The following is a 22230-nucleotide window of genomic DNA, read 5'->3' on the forward strand; positions in this document are numbered from 1 at the left end:
GCTAGGACAAGGTCTCTTTAAGGGAACCATCTCATTAATCTACACAGTGTATGCTCAGCCAATGAATGGGATGGGTCAAAGGTACATTCAACACACAAGTGGCTCATTGTATGATTTGAAAGCTGAGCTTGGGGCGTACGGAGGTGGAGGGGGGTGGTTAAGGAGGTGGAGATCTTGAGCATGCCCAGTTGAAATGAGGAGGTTCTGTCAAATTGTCAAACTCATGGAACACAACACACACACACACACACACACACACACACACTGGGACATGGGACTAACAAACAGGAGAAAATACCTTACAAAGAAGCACAAAGTGCATGATTGCAGTTATTTACAATTACAGTACACAGCTGTCCTTCAGGGTTCCAGTCTCAGTAAGATTAAAACACAGCCGTGACCCTTCACAGGTGACATTATCCACACAGATTTATATATATATCTATGTATATATATATATGTATATATATACACATTAATTACAGAGTGCACTGGACCAGCCCCAGGGCTCACATATTTCTTAAGTTTAAAAACAGAAAGATCTACACATACACACACACAAACACGCACACGCACACACACAAACACGGTCCTGCACACACACACACACACGCCCCCAACAAGCACGCACAGGCATACAAACACGTGAGTATGCATACGCGCACACGCACACACACGCAAAGGTTGTGAATGGATGGCTGTTTATCACCAATCTGCATCTTCCTCTACGTAATAATCTGTAGATGTACCATCAAACAGGCCGGGATCCAGAGATTTCCGTTGCTTGCCCCTGGCAAATACCCGCGAAATGGAGCCAAACACCAGCTTCTCTTTCTTCTTCTTCCTCTTTTGTTCTTCTAGGTCTTCGAGAGACTGGATAATTAAAACAGAAACGTTCACTTGTTGCTTTTTATTTTCCGGCTTTTGGGTATGGGGAGACAAAAAAAGGGCAAAACTTCCTCTCCTCCACCCTCCCCCTGCAGGTGGGGTTTTAATTGCCCGTGGGACTGCAGTCAAGTTAGCATGTGTCAGGGGGCTCTTAAACCAAGGCAACCAAACCCATTTCTGTCCATGCCCAATGTCCATAAGGGCTCACTGGTGATCAGGAAGGGGAAGCTGATAATGTTCCTGAGATAAGGGATAAGGCCCAACATTACACCCTCTACAACGCTACCCTGGCTGCAAGTGTAGGAATATACTGCAATTGTACAGGGCATTGGTGAGGCCACACCTGGAGTACTGTGGGCAGTTTTGGTGTCCTGAGGAAGGATGTCCTTGCTATAGAGGGAGTGCAGCAAAGGTTTACCTGGCCGATTCCTGGGATGGCAAGTCTGTCATATGAAGACAGACTATGCCAGAATTGTATTCGCTGGAACTTAGAAGAGTGAGAGGGGATCTCATAGAAACTTATAAAGTTCTAACAGGATCTGGCAGGGTAGACTCAGAAAGAATGTTCCCAATGGTGAGGGGAGTCCAGAACTAAGGAGGTCATAGCTCGAGGATAAACAGTAAACCTTTTAGGACTGAGATGAGGAAAACTTTTTTTCACCCAGAGGGTGATGAATGTGTGGAATTCACTACCACAGAACGCAGTTCAGGGCAAAACATCGTCTGATTTCAAGAAGAATTAGATACAACTCATGGGGCTGAAGGAGCCAAGGGATATGGGGAGGGTGGGGGAGGATCAGGATATTGAATCCGATGATCAGCCACAAGCAAAATTATTGGCCGAACAGCCTCAAAGGGCCGACTGGCCTACTCCTGCTTCTAGTTTCTGTGGGTAGCTGATCTGGCACAGGCCAGGGATTGAATCTGATAGTTTCCTGGTCTGGGCAGCTTGAGCTCCTTTTCACAGCTAGCAACAAAAGAGCTGTGGGTAGGGTGCACTACTGCTCAAGAGTGGGTAGACTTGTTGGGGGTGGGGGATACTCTGATGACTGACTAGTCCCACTCTACAATCCTACAAAAACCCACACTAGCAGCAAAGAATTAAAGAGCATTAAAAACCTGCCAGGGAGTGAGAGAGACAACTTTTGCAAGAACATGTTCGAATTTGCCCAAACTGACGGTACGAACGTGAGGAAGAGGTTAACTTAAGCAGCAGAAATTTCTCCCTTCATCACTCCTCAATAAACAGAAAGGTGGTTTTTAATTTCTTTTCCCTCTTTATAAGCGGTGGTGTATTTTCCAACCCCTCAGTTTTGGCGTGATCCAATTTTCTATTAGTAACCCCGCAGCAAACTTGAGATAGGATAAACTCAGAGGGTTAGTTTATTTACACACACTCAAAGTGTCGCAGGAGGGTTGTAACATCACCTCCTTTGCATTCATTCAGTAAAAAAGGGATAGAGGGAAACGTTTACAGTGCAGAGATCACAGGACAACATAATTATTATTTCATGAGGATTCAAACTATAAAATCAAATTCCATTGAGGCATTCCTTCACAGAGAACAGTGGGCTGAAAATCAATGCTGTATAATTCACTTTTCCGGTAGGGTTGACTTCATACGATACATACAAATGAATCAATTTTGTAGGCAGGTTCCAGCCTAAGCAATGCAAATGGGGTCAGGGGATGAATCTGGACAAAGCCCCTTTTCTGTGAGGTTGCTTGTAAAAGTTAAAGTTTATTTATTAGTCAAAAGTAGGCTTGCATTAACACTGCAATGAAGTTACTGTGAAAATCCCCCTAGTCGCCACATTCCGCCACCCATTCGGGAACACTGAGGGAGAATTTAGCACGACCAATGCATCTAACCAGCACGTCTTTCGGACTGTGAGAGGAAACCCACATTGACATGGGGAGAATGTGCAGACTCTGCACAGACAGTGATTCAAGCCAGGAATTGAACCCAGGCCTCTGGAGCTGTAAGGCAGCAGTGCTAACCACTGTGCCACCTGTAGGATGGTAAACAGCAGATTGAGATGTTGCAGTACAGAATCACACAGTGTAGAAGAGGCCCTTCGGCCCATCGAGTCTGCACTGACACATGAGAAACACCTGACCTACCTACTTTAATCCAACTTAACAGCACTTGGCCTATATCCTTGAATGTTATGATGTGCCAAGTGCTCATCCAGGTACTTTTTAAAGGATGTGAGGTAATCTGCCTCTACCACCCTCCCAGGCAGCACATTCCAGACTGTCAGCATCCTCTGGGTAAAAAAGCTTTTCCTCATATCCCCCCTAAACCTCCTGCCCCTCACCTTGAATTTGTATCCCCTTGTGACTGATGGGGAACAGCTGCTCCCTATGTCCCCTGTCCATGCCCTGCATAATCCTGTACACCTCAATCAGGTCACCCCTCGGTCTTCTCTGCTCCAAAGAAACCAACCCAAGCCTATCCAACTTTCCTTCATAACTTAAACGTTCCACCCCAGGCAATATCCTGGTGAATCTCCTCTGCACGCCCCCCCGCCAGTCCAATCACATCATTCCTATAATGAGGCGACCAGAACAGCACACAGCGCTCCAGACGTGACCTCACCAAACTTCTATAACATTCTGTAAGATTTCTGCCAGCAATACTTCAGGCAATTCCTTAAACTTTCACATTCCTGGTCTAAGAACTTGCTTAGCTTTAGGCTCTTTGACCATGTGGGGCATCTCTCTCATGATCTCCTTTCCTGCTCTGGGACTTCTCAGGTCCCTGTTTAATTCTGGGGTGGTCCAAATGTCTATTTTAAATTCTATTGGCCATTTCTAACTTCACTGGCCTGGCTTCACTGTATTTGAGCAGCTCTTACTCAATGTTATTTCATCCTGTAGGGCCCCTGTGTGCGCCCCAGCTTCCTCCTCTCCTGTGGATTTCTGTTGATTGACATTAGCCTCTTTTCCCCCTTGGCTAACACCTTGCTGCCACGGGTGCAGACACAGAGGGCCCGAAGGTTGATTTCCACTTTGTGGAAGAACATACTAGGAGTAGCAGCAGACCATTCGGCCCATTGGATCTGTTCTGCTTCCAGTCTGATTGTGGTCTTAGCTCCACTTTCCCTCCTGCCTGCTCCACCAAAATCCTCAACTCCCTTGTCGATTTTTTAAAAATCTAATTCAACCATCCAAACCTCGAATATTCATATTCAATGGCCCAGCCTTTAGTGCCCTCTGGAGAAGAGAAGTCCAATCACTAACTGTCCTGTGACTGTATAAGAAGAGTCAGACACCCTATTTTACACCATTCCCCCATTTTTATCTCCATGACATCACCTAGAAAGGCAGCAACAGGTCCATTATCGCCCATTTTACTCTTTTGTCCAATGCCAAAAGCGACCTCCTTTGTGTCAGGAAGCCGGAACTAATAACCATGGTGCTTAAACCAGAAACCTGTTGGCGCTGGTGAGGTCACACCTGGAGTACTGTGTACAGTTTTGTTCTCCTTACTTGAGAAAGGATATACTGGCAATGGAGGGGGTGCAGAGGAGATTCACTAGGTTGATTCTGGAGTTGAGGTGGTTAGCTTATGTGGGGAGACTGAGTAGACTGGGGCTACACTCATTGGAATTCAGAAGAATGAGGGGAGATCTCACAGAAACATATAAGATTAAGAAGGGAATAGATAAGATAGAATCAGGGAAGTTGTTTCCACTGGTAGGTGAAACTAAAACTAGAGGGCACGGCCTCCAAGTAAAGGGGGAGCAGGTTTAGGACTAAGTTGAGGAGAAACTTCTTCACCCAAAGGGTTGTGAATCTGTGGAATTCCTGCCTAGTGAAGCAGTTAAGGCTACCTCATTGAATGTTTTTACGGCAAGGATAGATACATTTTTGAACAATAAAAGAATTAAGGGCTGTGAGATCAGCCATGATCTTATTGAATAGCGGAGCAGTCTCAAGGGGCCAGATGGCCTACTGCTGCTCCTAGTTCTAATGTTCTTTAACCTAGTGCTGTGAGATTTCTTACTGTGCCCACCCCTGTCCAATGCCATCTCCACATCATGGCTACAATCAGATTGAATGGCAGAACAGGCCCGACGGGCCGAATGGTCTGCTACTACTCCTATTATGTTCTTCCGCAATGTGGGAATCTATCTTGGGATCCCTCCATAGCACCTATCTAGATTGTGCCCAGCCTCGTTTCAGGGGCCTGTTGAAATTGCCACTGAAATACCAGCAACAGGAATCAACTTCCTCCTTGGAAACGATTAGGCTGGCAGCAAGATGTTAGCCAGCGGAGGTAAAAAGGTCAACGTCAGCCAGCAGAAGTCCAGAGGCGAGCAGGGAGCTGGGGCACGCACATAAACGCACAGGGACCCATAAACATTGAGCAAGAGCTGCTGCCTTCCCTAAGTTTCAGAGTGTGAACCTTCAGGACCTCGGGGGCGAGCAGAGTGAGCTGACACTGCCAGTGAGGTATCTATCGAAACACACACAGCTCCCAACTTTCCTTCACTTATTATACAACTGGGAGTGTGGTGAATTGGGTGCCCTGATACCTTTGCCGCGGGTTACCGTACACGTGGTCAGAGAGTTACCCAATTACTGAATGTAGAACAGGTCATGACCCCATAAAATGTTTCTTACATTACAGAGTGAGTGTGTCCGGTGACGCGGTGAGTTGATGTCGCTTGGTGTGGACGACCTTTCACCCTCAAGCACCGAGGCGTCTGAGATGATGGACGGTTGCCTTGAGTGACAAGGACTGACTCGCACTCCTGTGTAAAGATCAAGCATAACGGTTGACCATTGTGTAACTTCTCACCTCCAAACTCAATTGAACTGAAGTCATATTGGCCTGCTTTTCCTCAGCTGAAGACAGCTGGACATCAATACGGTTTGACAATGGGAGGGAAGCTTCAGGTCAAAGGGTGGAGAAATTTTTTAAAGAAACCAGAACAAAAAGGAACTGCCCCGACCCTGGACCACTCCGTTGGTTGAGGAGATAAACGTACCCAAGTGCTGCAGCACCAAGAGAAAGTCCCCATGTTCAAACCCCATCTAGTGTTTAATTAACTGATCACTCTTGGGGAGGCAATGAAACTCTACAGCTGTACCTGAACTTCTCTAGTTTTAGTTTACCTCTGATCATTGTCATTGCACCGAGGAGGACAGGATCAGACTTGGTTCTAACCTGGCAACACGCACTACTCCAGTAACCACTCCCAGCAGTGGCTAAAGCTCCTTCTGTACCGGCTTTCCATGCACTGCCCGTTTAGCTCTGGAGTGGAAGTTACAGAGTAAAGCAGCCTGACACTGTTGAACAATAACTCTAGACTCAATGGCACCTTGGTGCAGAATGTGGCAATTCCCTTTATTAGACCAACTACTCACTGCCCGTAAGAATGAGTCTCCAGTCAGTGATGAATTTGAACAATATTGTGTTGTGGGCTCACACGCAGCAGGTAGGTCTGTCTCAGTATATTGCACACAAGACCTTTAACATCATAATGCAAAGCCTGCTTAGTAAATTTAAAGGAACAATCTTCTCAGACATCAAATTTACTCATTAATTGTTCGACATTCATTGCATTTGTCATCGAGTCATTTACTGCATGGAAGGAGGTCATTTTGGCCAGTTGTGTATGTTCATATATTCAGAATGATTTCACACCAGGTTCATCATCATTCACGGTATTCCTCCATCTGTTTCAACCCTTTGAGATCACGGCAGACTGCGAGCCTCCAATATCTTACAACACAATACAAAAGGAATGAGGTGTATCCCGGTAAGAGTTACTGGAATCTAATTGTGGGGTTTCAACAAGTAACAATTAAGTGCGGGGCTGACTTGCAGCTTGTTTTTGGGATCCCAGTTCATGTGTCTTCACTTGCTGAGGAAAATCAGTGTCCTCTCGGAGCTGCGACCCCCACGTCCACTCCCACATGTCTGTCTGAAGACTGGGTTTCAGCCTTAGTATCAGCCATAGTCAAAATGACTGGCGGAGCAGGCTCAAAGGGCTGAATGGCCTACTCCTGCTTCTAGTTTCTATGTTCTTCTCTCTCTCTCTCTATATATATATAACAATCTAAATGCTTCAGAATGGCTTCTGGAAATCAAATAAACCAACAGGTATCGTCAGACATGTTTTGGGTGCAGATTCAGGGTTATCACTCGAAAAACGAGGACTGGTTCCATACAGAAGGTTCTTAGTACATGGAACGTGTCACCACAGGTGAGGTAAGCTTTGATGTCAATCAAAAGGAAAGTGGGCAAGTATCTGAAAAGGAAGGATATGGCGAATGACAGGAATATGGTATTGGAATAGACTACTTTAACCTAATAGACTACTATGGGCAGCACCGTGGCACAGTGGTTAACACTGCTGCTCTCATAGTGCCAGGGCCTGGGTTTGATTCCCAGCTTGGGTCATTGTCTATGTGGAGTCTACACATTCTCCCCGTATCTGTGCGGGTTTCCTCCGGGCGTTCCAGTTTCCTCCCGCAGTCTAAAAATGTGCAGGTTAGGTGGACTGGCCATGCAAATTTGCCCCTTAGTGTTAGCTAGGATAAATGCATGGCTTATGGGAAAAGGGCCTGGATGGGATTATGGTCAGTATGGACTTGATGGGCCAAATGGCCTCCTTCTGCACTGTAAGATTCTATGATTTAGTTGAAGAGCTAGTCCTAGCAAGGAACAATACACCAAATAGTTTTATTCTGTGCTGTAAATGCTATAGTTAGTTAGATGAAAGGTAGATCTGGAAAGGTCCAAAATATGTTGGAAGGGAATCACTGATTTTCTGGGTGAAGCAATCACTGTTATTCCATCAAATTTAAACACCACAAGAGAACATAACTGACAAACATGAAGATTCCTCAACCTCTGACTTCTTACCTTGCCTATCTACCGAGTGGTGATGCGCATGATACAACGTCTGCTGGCTCTGCCGGATCGCGGCAGTGAGCGGGAGGTCCGTCTGCGTCACCCACTCCTGGTTCCCGTTCAACATACTCTCGCTCGGCATCGCCAGTGAGTGTCTCTTGGGGACGTCCTTGGTCAGCGTGGCTAAGGACTGCTTGGCCTGCAAGAAAAACAGGAGCTGGATGAAACCCTGGGAACGGCCAGGCAAGCCTGCGTGGTCTGAAACGGGACCTCTGTACGGGACGGACAACTACAACGAGGGAAAGCGTGCAGGACTCCCAACTCCATCTACAGCACAATCACCAATAAAGGTTAAATGTGTTTCAAACCAAGTCATTCAGCAAGGTCCTTACACCTCCTATAGTTACCGAGAAACTCATGCAAGACTGCATGCATTCACAAAAAACACACAATACCACCTCTGATCAGGAGTCGATCGCTCTGAAATGTCAGTACTGTAGCTGGAGGGCCTAATGGAGAGCATTGGCATCACACTTATGTGGCTTCCCATTTGAGGTCTGAAGTTGACAATCCAATTTGATGGTTACCATTGCAAGCTGAGGCAGCTTCCCCAGGAGGGTTAAGCAAAGTGTAAGGTTTCCCTATTGCCCAGGGAATTCAGGGTGGAGAAAGATGGACATTTCATGGGGTTGTAAACTCTAACCAGAATACTCATGGATGAGTTTCTGGAGCAAGCTGCCAGAGGTAGTAGTAGAGGCAGATACAATTTTGTCTTTTAAAAATCATTTAGATAGTTACATGCGTAAGATGAATATGGAGGCATTTGGTTCAAATGCTGGCAATTGGGACTATCTGAAGGGTTTAAAAATATGGGTGGCATGGATAAGTTGGGCCGAAGGGCCTGTTACTATGCTGTAAACCTCTATGACTCTACGATGGGAGAGCAAGAGAGAACTCTGCTGGACAGGTCATCTTAGTCAGCTAAGCCTTGTTGGCAAGAAAAAACAATCGTCGGGAGGGTGGAAGTTGAATAGAAATTATTTCAACACCCCAATGGGTCCCCTGTCCAATCTGACTGGCCTCAGTGGGAGAGGTGTGGAAAAGAGTCCCCTGTTTCCGATCATTATCCAATGGTTTCCAGCTGGAAAGCCAACGTGTGCGTGGCTGTTTGGTGAAGGCAAGTTTGATCATAGAATCCCTACAGTACAGAAGGAGGCCATTTGGCCCATTGAGTCTGTACCAATCACTATCCCACCCAGGCCCTATTCCCGCAACCCCACACATTTACCCTGCCAATCCCCCTGATACTAGGGTCAATTTAGCATGGCCAATCCACCTAATCTGCACATCTTTGGACTATGGGAGGAAACCTGAGCACCCGGAGGAAACCCATGTAGACGCAGGGAGAAAGTGCAAACTCCACACAGAGAATGACCCGAGGCTGGTATTGAACTCGGGTCCCTGGCGCTATGAGGCAGCAATGCTAACCACTGTGCCACCATGTCACCCCTAAGTTTGGTCTTGGTGCTGATATCACTCAATAACTGCAGGACCTGGGCTATGAGGTTGGCACATCAGGCATGGATATTTGACTAAGGATTTAGATGGTGACTGGTACTTTTGGAATTGCATCCCGGCATCTTTAAGAAGGAGAGCTGGGAACAGTGGGAGGGGAAAGAAAATGACAACTTTCAGCTCGAAGAGTAATTTCTCTGGTTGGCTGGTCCTGTGACGAGTTCTGCTACGGATAAAAAAAAAGTCTGCTTGACTTACAATTCATAAAACTGTCTGAAAATTGTAAAGTCAATCGGACCAGACTCAGCACAAGGCAGTGGGTAAAGAAAGCAGTCAGGTCAGAGTTGTCCCTTTAAGCGGCCAACAGTTGGACACTGCTTTGTTTTATAACCATTAGAGGCAAGCGTTTTTGAATCTTCCCACTCAAAGTGATTAAATGCCACTTGAAAAAGAAATCCAAAGCATTATCTGCAATGGAGCAGGCAGCACCTTGGGAACATCACCAATGGGCCAGAGAAAGAAAGAGAATGAAAATATAAATGTACATAAAGAAAGCATTTTGTCATATTTGAAGCAGGGATTTCACATTTGAAGGGGCTGAAGATTGATGCATAAAAGCTCTTGGCTTCTTTCCCAACCAGTGGGACACACACCTTGCCTATCATTGTACTGGACCTCTTGAGCACCAGCCATTGAGCACTCTAGCTGGCAGAATGGGGACTGAAGGGAGATGGTCACTGGCCGCAGGCATTAATCTGCAGGAGATGGAGTGTACCCCTGCCCCCACCCCCACCCCCCCGTTTTCTCAACACTCCAAATCCGCACAGCCTGCTGCATAGCGCCGACCAGTCCACATTACTGACCATTTCACAGACTCCAAAAGCCAGAGGTGAAGGCAAACTAGACTACCACCACATTTAAACGTCACTACAGCATCTGGGAGGTTGGCAGCCATTTTGTGTATGTGCGTGGTTGACTTTGCATTTCCTGTTTTGTAGGCAGAACCGTTGGTTTGTACTGATCAGTTTGTACCGATCCTCGCCCTGCCTAGTTACTGTCAGCCCAACACCGCAGCACACTTTGAAGTATTGGTATGCAGGACGTTGAGGGTGCTTAAAGAAACGGTACCTCCTCCACAGGGTGCCGATACCCAACACACACACACTCTCACGTTCACCTTGGACGTCATCAGCTTTACTTTAAAACTTTGCAAACTGGCCTGAAACTCAAATCTAGCACTGGGCCGCCCGCGTGGGTTAAGCACCAGATCGCTGTAAAACTAGAAAAATAGCAGGTAAGCAGTTATTTACACATGGCTGCATCTGAAAAGGTTGGGTGGCGTGGCTAGCTCTGTTGGGATCCCCAGTCAGTGGGTAGGCAGGTCTACTACCTCTGTCTTTTACTGGTCGTGGTGGGAGGGGAATTACCCAAATCTATAACATTCAATCCCCCCAAACAATCCAGCAAGTGTATCAAGCAGTGCAGCATCACGACAGATAATCAGAGTGCCTCGGCGCGGAGTCTCATTGGAGTCTTGCCTTTCCAGTTTGTGCTTTCTCTCTCTCTCGGAGTTGCATCTTGTTCCTCGTTGCTCCACTACAAGATGCAGCCCGATGGATATCCAGTGACAGACTGTATATACCGGAGCCTCCATTATCTACACTACAATCACCCATCAAAGATCGTGTGGGACAGATCGATGCTGGAAATGTTGCCTCACAGCCCAGCTTAGTCAGTTCGCCGTTCACCACCTCTCAGCAAATAGCTTCTTTTGTTATTCAAAATGCAGAGACAGCGGTTACTTCTGTGTGCAGAGCTTTGTTATATCATACATGTAACCACTCGGGGATTTGTAATTATCTAATTACCCATTGGGGAGGCGGGGGTGGGGGGGGGGGGGGGGGGGGGCAATCCATTATAGGTGATAATGGAAGTTCCAGCAGATTTTTCTCATCCAAAGTGACCTGTGGAGTCCACACCACATGCAGAGAATATCATAAGTGATTCATTATATTTTAGAAATCCTTGTGAAAAGGCTTGACAATATAATTATTGAAATGGGAACTGGTGTCAACATTCTGAGTGATGCCAGGCACCATCTGATTCCTTCTTTACAATATATTCCTGTTATTGCAGAAGAAAGATACATGTTGTTGGAGGTTTTTTTGTTTTGCACCCATCAGGACAGACGCAAGAATTCCAAATTTCAAAGGGAGGAGCAATTTATGCTGCAGGAGGAAAAGGTGCCGATTGGTTGGCAAGTTGACTCTGATAGGTCAAGGTGTTGTCATGGAGAATGCACCAGAGAACTACTGTCCTCCATGTTTCGGTTTAATTCAAAAAAAAGTGAAATGCCTGGACATGTTCCTCTTGCTTGCTACATATATAGCATAAGTCGACTTGCCAATCGAGCAACACTCTTTTCTCGTGCAGTATAAATTGTTATTCCCTTTGAACTTTGGTATTCTTGGCTGGAATTCTCCCCAAAAAATTTGAAGTGTCGAATTTGTGTGAAAATTGGAATAATTGTCGCTGGTATTTTCAGTGGGAATTCAGAGAAGAATCTCCCACATTCTGCACTGCAGAGGTCACTAGCATGAATATCATTAAAAACCAGGGGGTTTTTCTGCTGGACAGGCTGAAATCAGTGCTCAGCAGCCACTGCGCATGTGTTGATCTGTCAGCACTGAGATTGGCATATGCGCAGTGGTTTCGCCAGCCAGCCTCCCGATTGCTGGCCAGCTCTTTGACCCCTAAAGCACTGACCCTCGGCGCCCCCCCCCCCCCAACACCATGGCCCGATCGCTGCCCCCCTCCCCAGTCATTCCCTGCCTGCCCCAATCTCCAGCCTCCCCCCCCCAATTCACCCCCACCCACAGTCTCGACCCCACCCCACTCTACAGTGCTGATTACCCCAGCAGGTTGACCCCCCCCTCTTCTCCCCCCCAGCTCCCACCTTCCCCTACTGATCTTGCCTGCAGAGGGGCAGCAGATCCTCCCAACTGATCACCCCCATCAGGCCCCACCCCATAGGCCCTGCCCAAGGGGCAAAGTACCAATGCCCATGCCAAAGTGCCCCCTGAGCATGGACACTTTGCTCCTTGCCAGGGGCACAGGCTGTCACTGCCAGGGTGCCAATGCCTAGGGGCACCTCACCCGCTGCCTGACCCTCTGCGGAGCCCCGATTGCTCCCCACTACACTGCAGCGGGGTCGGGCTGCTAATTCCCCATTAGCGGGGAGCGATTGTAAACCCCGCTGCAGTGAACCACTCCTGGCCAAGGGGGTGGGTGGGGGGATTGGTGGTGGGGTGGACAGGTAGTGGGCCTGGAGGCTTCAGTCCCAGGCCGCTAATTGCATTTTAAATATATGAAAATAACAATGTTAATGATGGATCTTCTTCGGTCGTATCTGGAAAGTTACTGGCTCGTCAGGATTTGAACCCGGGACCTCTCACATTTTAATGCTAGCGCCCTAAGCAAGAATCATACCCCTGGACCAACGAGCCACCCACGGTTTGAGTCTGATGCCTCCCCGCCAATTTCTGGCATGGAGCAGATGCTGTGGGAAGACACTATTGGAGCGGGAACGCATGCCCGAATCCCACACATTGGCCGCTGCGAGATTCTCCCAGCCCACTGCACTAAAAAGTTAGTGCAGTGGGATAGGAGGATCATTCCCCTTGTGCTTGTTCTGATGAGTAGAAGGTGGAAAGATTCAACAGCATATCTCTTTTCCTGCATGACTCAAGGAATGTCCTACCAAGTAATTAGATATTCCTGTTAGACGATTGGACGTTATACTGCATAAAATGGTCTAATGATTCTCATGTCTCAAATCCTCATGAGGATTCAGGGTATATTGCTAGGTGGCAGACAGAAGCCCTTGCTGGCGTGGTGGAAGTAGCATTGGAAATTTGAGCTGGGTAATGGAGGCGTCATTTACAAAACCTTCTGATGAGGGATGAAACGAAGATACCGTTTGTGACAGGACAGAAATATACATGTATCAACCAACCTTCCTAGGAAGATGGGATAGCAAAGAACAGAAAAGGAGCTTCAAGCTGCAGTCTTTTTTATTAAAAGTGCTTTGTGTTTTGGTGAATGCTGGTAGTACCAAGGTGATGTATGGATTTTGGGTTGCATTGGCTACCTCAGGCTCCATAAAGTTGAGGGACTCAATGGGCAGGATTTTCCAGCCATGCTTGACCCAAAGCCAGAAAACCCCACCCAACATCAAAGGACATTTGCATGGTCCACGTCCCACCCACTACGATTCCCGTGGCAGATGGGACAGGAAAATTCTGTCCAATGTATCAAAAGCAGTCTGTGAAAAATGCACAAATCTAGATTTAGATTTTGAGTCCTTTATTCCCTATTCAGTGAGTTCCCAACTTGATGTCCTATTAAGAGCAGGTGAAAAGGTGGCCCTCAAAGGCAATAATCTCCGAATTACTACCTGAGCTACAAGCAAGTTAGTATAGGGTGAACATGATTAGAGTTAAATGCGTGGCTTAATCAGATGGGTGTGGGAGAAACGGGCTACGATTCATAGGTCATTGGCATCAGTACTGGGGAAGTGGAAGCTGTACTGTTGGGATGGTCTTCACTTGAACAGTGCTGGGACTCCTGTTCTGGTGAGTCACATAATGCGAATGGTAGAGAGAGCTTTAAACTAAATAGTGGAGGCAGGGGATCAAATCTGGGAAGATGTGATACATTAAGTAGAGAGGACAAAGCAGGAGAGCAGGGTAGCAGTAAGAGAGATGGTGATTAGAGTGTGGCAGAAAAGGACAGAGTGTAGAAACCTATGAGTGCATCAGCAGAAAAGACAAAATAGCAAAAAGACAGAACTAAAGGCTCTGTACCTGAATGCACATAGCACTTGTATCAACACAGATGAATTGACAGCACAGATGCCAATAAATATATATGATCTGATAGCCATTACAGAGACATAGCCACAGGAGGACAAAAACTGGGACCAGAATGTTCAGCAATACATGATATGTAAGAAGGCCGGGAAGCTAGGAAAGGTGAAGGATTAGTGCTGTTATTAAGGACGACATTGGCCAAAAGAGAGAGATGACCTTAGTCCTGGAGATTAAAATGCCGGATCAGTTTGTGCAGAGGTGAGAAATAGTAAAGTAAGAAGTAACTTGTGGCGGTGGTTTATATGGTGGCACAGTAGATAACACTGCTGCCTCACAGTGCCAAGGACTCGGGTTCAATTCTGGCCTCAGGTGACTGTCTGTGTGGAGTTTGCACCTTTTCCCCGTATCTGTATGAGTTTCATCCAGGTGGTCCGGTTTCTACTCACAGTCCGAAAGATGTGCTGGTTAGGCGCATCAATCATGCAAAATTTTCCCTGTGTACCCGAACAGGCTATGGAGTGTGACGACTAGGGAATTTTCACAGTAACTTCACTGCAGTGTTAATGTACACCTACTTGTGACATTAATAAATAAACTTTAAAACTTTAGATTGATTGGCCATGCTAAATTGCCTTTTAGCGTTAGGGGATTAGTAGGGTAAATATGTGAGGTTATGGGGATGGGGCCTGGGTGGGCTTGTTGTCAATGCAGGCATGATGGGTCAAATGGCCTCTTTCTGCACCACTGGGATTAGAGACCCCATGCTGTAAGGTGGGATATACAGGAAGGAATAATGGGAGCTGTGATAAAGGAAAGGCAATAATTATGGGTGATTTTAACTTACATGTACATTGGACAAATCAGACTGCCAAAGATAGACTGGGAAATGAGTACATAGAGTGCTTTTGGAACAGTTTCTTGGAACAGTATGTCTTTGCACCAACGGGCAGGCTATACCTGATCTCGGAATGTGCACTATAACAGGATTAATTAATGACTCCGCTGTCCCCTCCCTATAGATAACAGTGGTCATAATATGACTGAATGAGGAAGAGAGGAATAGATCTATGACTAGTATTTCAAACTTAAATAAGGGCGATTATAAGGCATGAAAACAGACCTGGCTAAAGTGAATTGGGAAATTAGGTTAAGGGATAGGTCAGTAGAGATGCAGTGACAGACATTAAAGGAATAATTTCAGAATATTCAGAAAAAGATACATTCTCGTGAGAAAGAAAGACTCGAAGGAAAGGACACACCATCTGTGGCTCACTAAAAAAGTTAATGATGATATCAAATTAAAAGCAAAAAATGCATAATTCCACAGAGATGAGTGGCAGATCAGAAGTTTGAACAGAATATAAATAACACCAAAGAATGACTACAAGACTAATAAGGAGGGAGAAAAATAGAGTATGAGAGAAGGCTAGCTAGAAGTATTAAAACAGACAGTAGAAGTCTCCAATAGTATTAAAGAGTAAGTAAAGTGAACTAGTTCTCTACAGAATGAAAATGGAGAATTAATAATTGAAAATAAGGAAACGGCAGACAAACTGAATAGATACTTTACTGATCATTCTGCAGAGAATCCAAATAACATCCCAGGAAAAACTGTGAATTTGGGGATGAAAGGAAGGGAGGAATTAAAAAACAATTATCATCATCAGGAAAAGGTATTGAGAAAATTATTAGAAATAAAAGCCGAGAAGTCCCCAGATCCTGATGGGCTTCATCCTCGGATCTTAAAAGAAGTGGTTGCTGAGAAAGTGGATGCACTGGTTTTAATTTTCCAAAATTCCGCAGATTCTGAAAAAGTTCCATCAGATTGGGGAATAAGAAATGTGACTCGTCTATCCAAGAAATGAGGGAGACAGAAAGCAGGAAACCACTGGCCATTTAAGTTTCACGTTGAAAGTCTGCAAAGGGATACAGACAGTCTAAGTGAGTGGGCAAGGGTCTGGCAGATGGAGTTCAATGTTGGTGAATGTGAGGTCATCCATTTTGGTAGGAACAAAATGGACTATTATTTAAATGGTAAAAAAATTGCAGCATATGCTGTGCAGAGGGACCTGAGTATCCTTGTGCAGGAATCTCAAAGAGGTGTTTTGCAGGAGCAGTAGGTAATTAAGAAGGCAAATGGAATTTTGTCCTTTATTGCTACAGGGATGGAGTTTAAAAATAGCGAGGTTATGTTGCAGCTGTATAAAGGTGCTAGTGAGGCCACACCTGAAGTATTGCGTACAGTTTTGGTCTCCTTGCTTGAGAAAGGATATACTGGCTTTGGAGGGGGTGCAGAGGAGATTCACTAGGTTGATTCCAGAGTTGAGAGGGTTGGCTTATGAGGACAGATTGAGTAGACTGGGGCTATACTCATTGGAATTCAGAAGAATGAGGGAAGATCTTATGGAAACATATAAGATTATGAAGGGAATAGATAAGATAGAAACAGGGAAGCTGTTTTCACTGGCAGGTGGCATAGCCTCAAAATAAGGAGAAGCAGATTTAGGACCAAGTTGAGGAGGAATTTCTTCACACAAAGGGTTGTGAATCTGTGGAATTCCCTGCCCAGTGAAGCAGTTGAGGCTACCTCATTAAATGTTTTTAAGACAAGGATAGATAAATTTTTTAACAGTAAAGAAATTAAGGGTTATGGTGAGCGGGTGGGTAAGTGGAGCTGAGTCCACGAAAAGATCAACCATGATCTTATTAAATGGCGGATTAGGCTCGAGGGGCCAGATGGCCTACTCCTACTCCTAATTCTTATGTTTTTATCTGTCACAGGCAAAATGCTGGAACGTATTATCAAAGGTTACTATGCAAAGTAGGAGCTCATGGTACAGGGGGGTTGAAATAGGAGCTTGTGATGTAAATTGGATCGAAAATTGATTAGCTAACAGGAAACAGAGTAGGCATAAATGGGTCATTTTCAGGTTGGCAAGATGTGATGAGGGGAGTGCCACTGGGGCCTCAACTACTTACAGTTTATATCAATGACTTGGATGAAGGATGGAATCTGCTGATGATACATAGAAACATAGAAAATAGGAGCAGAAATAGGCCATTTGGCCCTTTGAGCTTGCTCCACCATTCAATATGTTCATGGCTGACCATCTATCTCAACACCACATTCCCGCACTCTCCCCATATCCCATATTTAGAAACTTATCTATTCCCTTCTTAAATATATTCAGTGACTTGGCCTTCTGTGGGAGAGAATTCTATGGAATTCTCTCTAAGTTTCTCCTTATCTCAGTCCTAAATGACTTAACCTTATATCCTGGGACTATGATCCCTCGTTCCAGAGCCCCAGCCAGAAGAAACATCCAGTCTGTCCAGCCCTGTCAGAATTTTATACGTTTCAATTAGATCCCCTGAATACAGGACCAGTCGCCCCAAACTCTCCTGCAATGTCAATCCTGCCATCCCAGGTGTCAGTCTGGTGAAACTTTGCTGCATCCTCTCTACAGCAAATATATCTTTTATTAGTAGAGGAGACCAAAAATGCACACAATACTCTCGATGTGGTGGCACCAAGGCCCTGTGCAGCTGCAGTAAGCATCCTCCTGTATTCAAATCCTCTTGCAATGAAAGCCAACTATCATTTACCTTCCTAACTGCTTGTTGCACTGCGTGTTTCCTTTCAGTGGCTGGTGTACCAAAGAGAACCGTGCCCTTTGTATGTTGACATTTCCCAAATCTATCACTGCTGAAACAATTCTCTGCCACCCGTTGTTCTGTCCGAGGTGGATAACCTCCCCATTGTACTGCATCGGCCATACTCGCTTAACTTGTCTAAAACACCTTGAAGTCTCTTAACGTCCTCCTCACCACTCACATTCCCACCAAGTTTCGCGTTGTCAGCACACTTGGAAATATTATTTTTGGTTTTCCCCCCTTACCAAATACGAAGATAGATGGGAGAGTAAGTTGTGAAGGAGTCTACAAAGGGACATCCATGGGGTGAGTGAGTGGACAAATAATTGGCAGTTGGAGTGTAACATGGGAAAGCGTGAACTTGTCCACTTTGACAGGGTGAATAGAAAGGCAGCAAATTATTTAAATAGGGAGAGATTGCAGGACCCTGTGGGGCAGAGGGGTCCGGGCGGCCTGGTACAGGAATCACAGAAGGTTAATACGCAAGTGCAGCAAGATGATTAGGGAGACAGATGGAATGTTGGGTTTTTTTGCAAAGGAAAATGGAATATAAAAGTAGGGATGAAAACAAAATGCGCTGGAAATCTGAAACAAAAAACAGAAAATGTTGGAATAACTCAGCAGGTCTGGCAGCATCTATGCAGAGAGCTCTGAAGAATAATCACATTGACTCGAAAGATGTGCGGTTTAGGTGGATTGGCCATGCTAAATTGCCCCTTAGTGTCACAGCGACTAGCTAGAGTAAATGCATGGGGTTATGGGGATAGGGCATGGGTGGGATTGTGGTCAGTGCAGGCTCGATGGGCCAAATGGCCTCCTTCTGCACTTTATTATTCTATGATTCTATTAGTTTTATTTCTGAACACAGATGCTGCCAGACCTGCTGAGATTTTCCAACATTTTCTGTCTTTATTGTAAAAGCTGGGATGTTTTGCTCGAGTTGATGGGACAACATCAAGGGTACCGTGGACACTTTTGTTCTCCTTATTTAAGAAAGGACATGAATGTTTTGGAAGTAGCTCAGAGAAAATTAATTTGTTTGATTCCTGAGATGGTGGGGTTGAGGGGTTATCTAGCAAGGAAAGATCGGACAGGTTGGGCCTTGTCTACTGGAGTTCAGAAGAACGAGAGGATGGTGACCTTATTGATATGTGCAAAAGATCCCGAGGGGACCTCATGGAGTGAATGCTGAGGGGATGTTTCCCTTCTGTGTGAGAAACTAGAACTAGGGGGACAAAAATTTGGAAACACAAGAAGGAATTTCTTTCTCTTGGGGTTGCGAATCTTTGGAACTCTCTTCCCCAGAGAGCGGTGGAGGCAGGCAGGGTCACTGAATATTTTTAACGCAGAGATAGATGGATTCTTGGCCAAAGGAGTGAAGGGATAGCAGGGGGTGGGTGGAAAGGGGCTTCAGGCCACAACCAACTCAGCCATGATTGTACTGAATGGTGGAGCAGGCTCCAGGGGCCAAATGGCCTACTGCCACTCCTCGTTCATGTGTTTGTATGTAATTGTTGATGAAAGCCAGAAGGACTCGAGACACAAGCAAGCAGATTTACCTAGTGGCACTGCCATCCATCTCCAGATAGCCAAAGGAGAAAGGTATTGTGTACAATGTGGGAGGACAAAGGGGAGAGAAACATGGGGCAGGGGGTAGAATGAAAGATGAAATGGTGAGGAAAGAAGGAACCTTAGACAGAATGCAGTGAGTTGTGATGATGTGGGATGTATCTGGTCGTTGTAGTTGGGCACATCTGAGTGTCAGAGTGACAGGTAAGAGGTACGTCAGAGCGTCGCTTCAGGCTGATGCTCAGCTGTCTGCTGTGTGGATGTTTTACGTCGATGTTAACAAGAGGTTCACTTTGTGTGTGGGTTAATGAGTGACTTGCTATCTGACACCAGGCGTGGCCAAGGGATCCTCCCTTCAGGGCAATGAACATTTCAGGACACTTGCACAGTGTTTTTAACTCCTTTCCGATCGTGTATCAAAACCATTTTACAGATGTCACTGCGATTTTCACTTAACAGTGGCTGAGTAACGTTTTCAGCTTATGTGTACTGTGAAAATCACCCAGTGCTTAAAGGGGGTGTTTCGTGGCATTTATAACTGCGCCCCTCCCCTGCCCCAACCCCATGATGAAGTACTGATTGGGGGTGGGGGAAGAAATGTGTCACTGGGCTAGGATCTGTGGGAGCTCAATATTGGTTGGTTAAACTGCGTCCTTTTTCTCTGAGAGTTCGAGTATTAGCAAGGACAGGTGTCTAAACTAACACATTTATACAATCCACAACTCTCCCTGGAACAAAACAGAATTAAGTTAAGCATCTCGGTTGGGTGTTGTTGAGTGAGCGACTGAAAACTAATCAATCAACCCAGGCATGCTTTAATCGATAGATTCACCTACATGAAGGGTGAATGAAGAACATCTAAAAACGCTCAGCCTGTTTGTTAACCTCAAACACCATTCTCGCCACCTGATAACTCTTGGGAGAGGGAGACAAAACAGAAAGGGTGGGGGGGCAAAGCACTGAGGAGTCTGGAAAATTCTCCCCCTTGGCCCCCGTTAGGGAATGGAGGTAACTCCAGGAGGCCATGCTCGGTCCTAATGTATCACAAGGCAAAGGGTTGTCAAAACATGGTTGTTCTGGAGGTTCAACCACCAAAGAGGTGTTTGATGGCATGGTGGGGTGGAGGCGAAGGTGAGAGGGTAAATGTGAGAGATAATGACAGTATTTGAAAAAGGGAATAAAGGGGAAGATGAGGCAGGCGTAACAAATATGAGGCAAGGTCCCCGTCGCCACTGGGTTGGGAATTTCACTGACAAACTGAGTGCAAGGTTCTGAGAGAGTGAGCGACATGAAACAGATGATATGAAAAAGGGGCAGACGGGAGCAATGAGAGTGGCAGCTAATCCACCAGCACCTGATTCTGACGGGTCGCATCCCTCAAACATTCAGCAGCCGGCAATACTTGCAGGTGAGCTCCCTTCTCTAATGGGTTTTGATATTCCCCCCACCCTCCGTTTCGTTCTCCCTCACGTGGTCTGCCATTTGCAACCACGAAAGGCAGGACCCTGATCCACTCCCAAAGTCGGAAGGCTGTGAGTTCAATCACTGTTCCTGGACTTCAGTGCAGCAGTGAGGGGTTATATAGAGACCATGGCTGCATCCTGTGGCGACTTTGGAGGATTCTAAAAATCTTTGCAGGACAGGTGGGCCCATGGCGTGTTGGGTGCTGGGGCCAGCAAGGTGCAGGCATGTGTGGGCAGCTTGCAGCAGGCACGTGCAGGAGTGTGACATGAACATGTGTGTAGGGGTGTGTGCTGTGCCAGTCCACAGGGTGGGCATGCGTGCATGCAGGATGTACACATGCACAGGGTGTGCCACTTGCAAGCGTGCGCAGGTTGGTGTGTCGCTTGCGCAGGTTGGTGTGTCGCGTGCGCATGTTGGTGTGTCGCGTGCGCAGGTTGGTGTGTCGCGTGCGCAGGTTGGTGTGCTGCTTGCGCAGGTTGGTGTGTCACGAGCGCAGGTTGGTGTGCTGCTTGCGCAGGTTGGCGTGTCGCAAGCGCAGGTTGGTGTGTCGCAAACGGGGGGGGGGGTGGTATATCTTGTGTGCACTGGGGTATGATGCGCATGTGCACAGGGTCAGTCTTGTGCATCAGTGCAAAGGGTGTGTCATGTGCGCAGGTGTGGGTTGTGTTGTGTTCACGTGTAAATGCACGGTGTTTCATGTGTGCGGGGTGCCTATGTGTGCAGTATTTGTGTGTGCAACCGTGTGTGTCAGGACAGGAGAGGGAAGAATGCCTGAATCCAGAATTAGGATTAATTGTGACACCCATCATAGATAAATACTCTGCTGACAATTGATTATCCCGGCTGAGTGGTATTGTAGGGTATAGCACTTGTTCTTTTACAGATACAATCATTGTGTAATTCTTACAGAGGTAATTAAAGGCCATCTGCAGAGAAGCAGAGGTGCTCTGTACAAATTCACGCACACCACAATCCCCAGAACAGCCAGCACTGAAATATCCCACAGATGGTACACAAGATTACGCAAAGCTCTGAGGACAGATACTGAGACGTCTTTTTATAGACAGCTTTTAAGGTGACTTTAAAAATTAATTTTACTGGATGTGATGTGGACATTCATTGCTGGCAAGGCCAGAATTCATTGCCCATCTCTGGCTGTGCTTGAGAAGGTGCTGGTGATCCACTGCAGTCAAAGAGGTGTAGATACATCCACAGTGCAGTTAGGGACAGTGTGCCAGGATTCTGGAAGTAGAGTGAGGAGTGTGTGAAGGGAGCTCTGACAGTGCGGAGAATGATTGCTGTAGGACTGCAGCACTGCCTTTAGCGGAGTGAGGGGGCAAGAGGAAATGCACAGCTGCCCAGAGTTGGGAGAGGAGAGCAGGGAAACAAGGGTGGGGA

General features: G+C 46.3%; 1 protein-coding gene across 5 annotated transcripts in view; it reads right to left on the reverse strand.

The window, feature by feature from the left end:
• kazna (kazrin, periplakin interacting protein a) overlaps positions 1-22230 on the reverse strand; it is a 610507-nt gene that overhangs the window by 94461 nt on the left and 493816 nt on the right. For all 5 annotated transcript variants that reach the window (XM_080214942.1, XM_080214943.1, XM_080214944.1 and 2 more), the window contains 3 exons: positions 7772-7958; positions 5521-5651; positions 750-873 (listed from right to left, as the gene is read on the reverse strand). In XM_080214942.1, coding sequence (XP_080071068.1) covers positions 750-873; positions 5521-5651; positions 7772-7958 — 442 coding nt within the window. The remainder of the gene's footprint in view (positions 1-749; positions 874-5520; positions 5652-7771; positions 7959-22230) is intronic.

This window comes from Carcharhinus amblyrhynchos, chromosome 30, assembly GCF_965287045.1.
Source record: "Carcharhinus amblyrhynchos chromosome 30, sCarAmb.v2.hapA, whole genome shotgun sequence".
Lineage (NCBI taxonomy): Eukaryota > Metazoa > Chordata > Chondrichthyes > Carcharhiniformes > Carcharhinidae > Carcharhinus > Carcharhinus amblyrhynchos.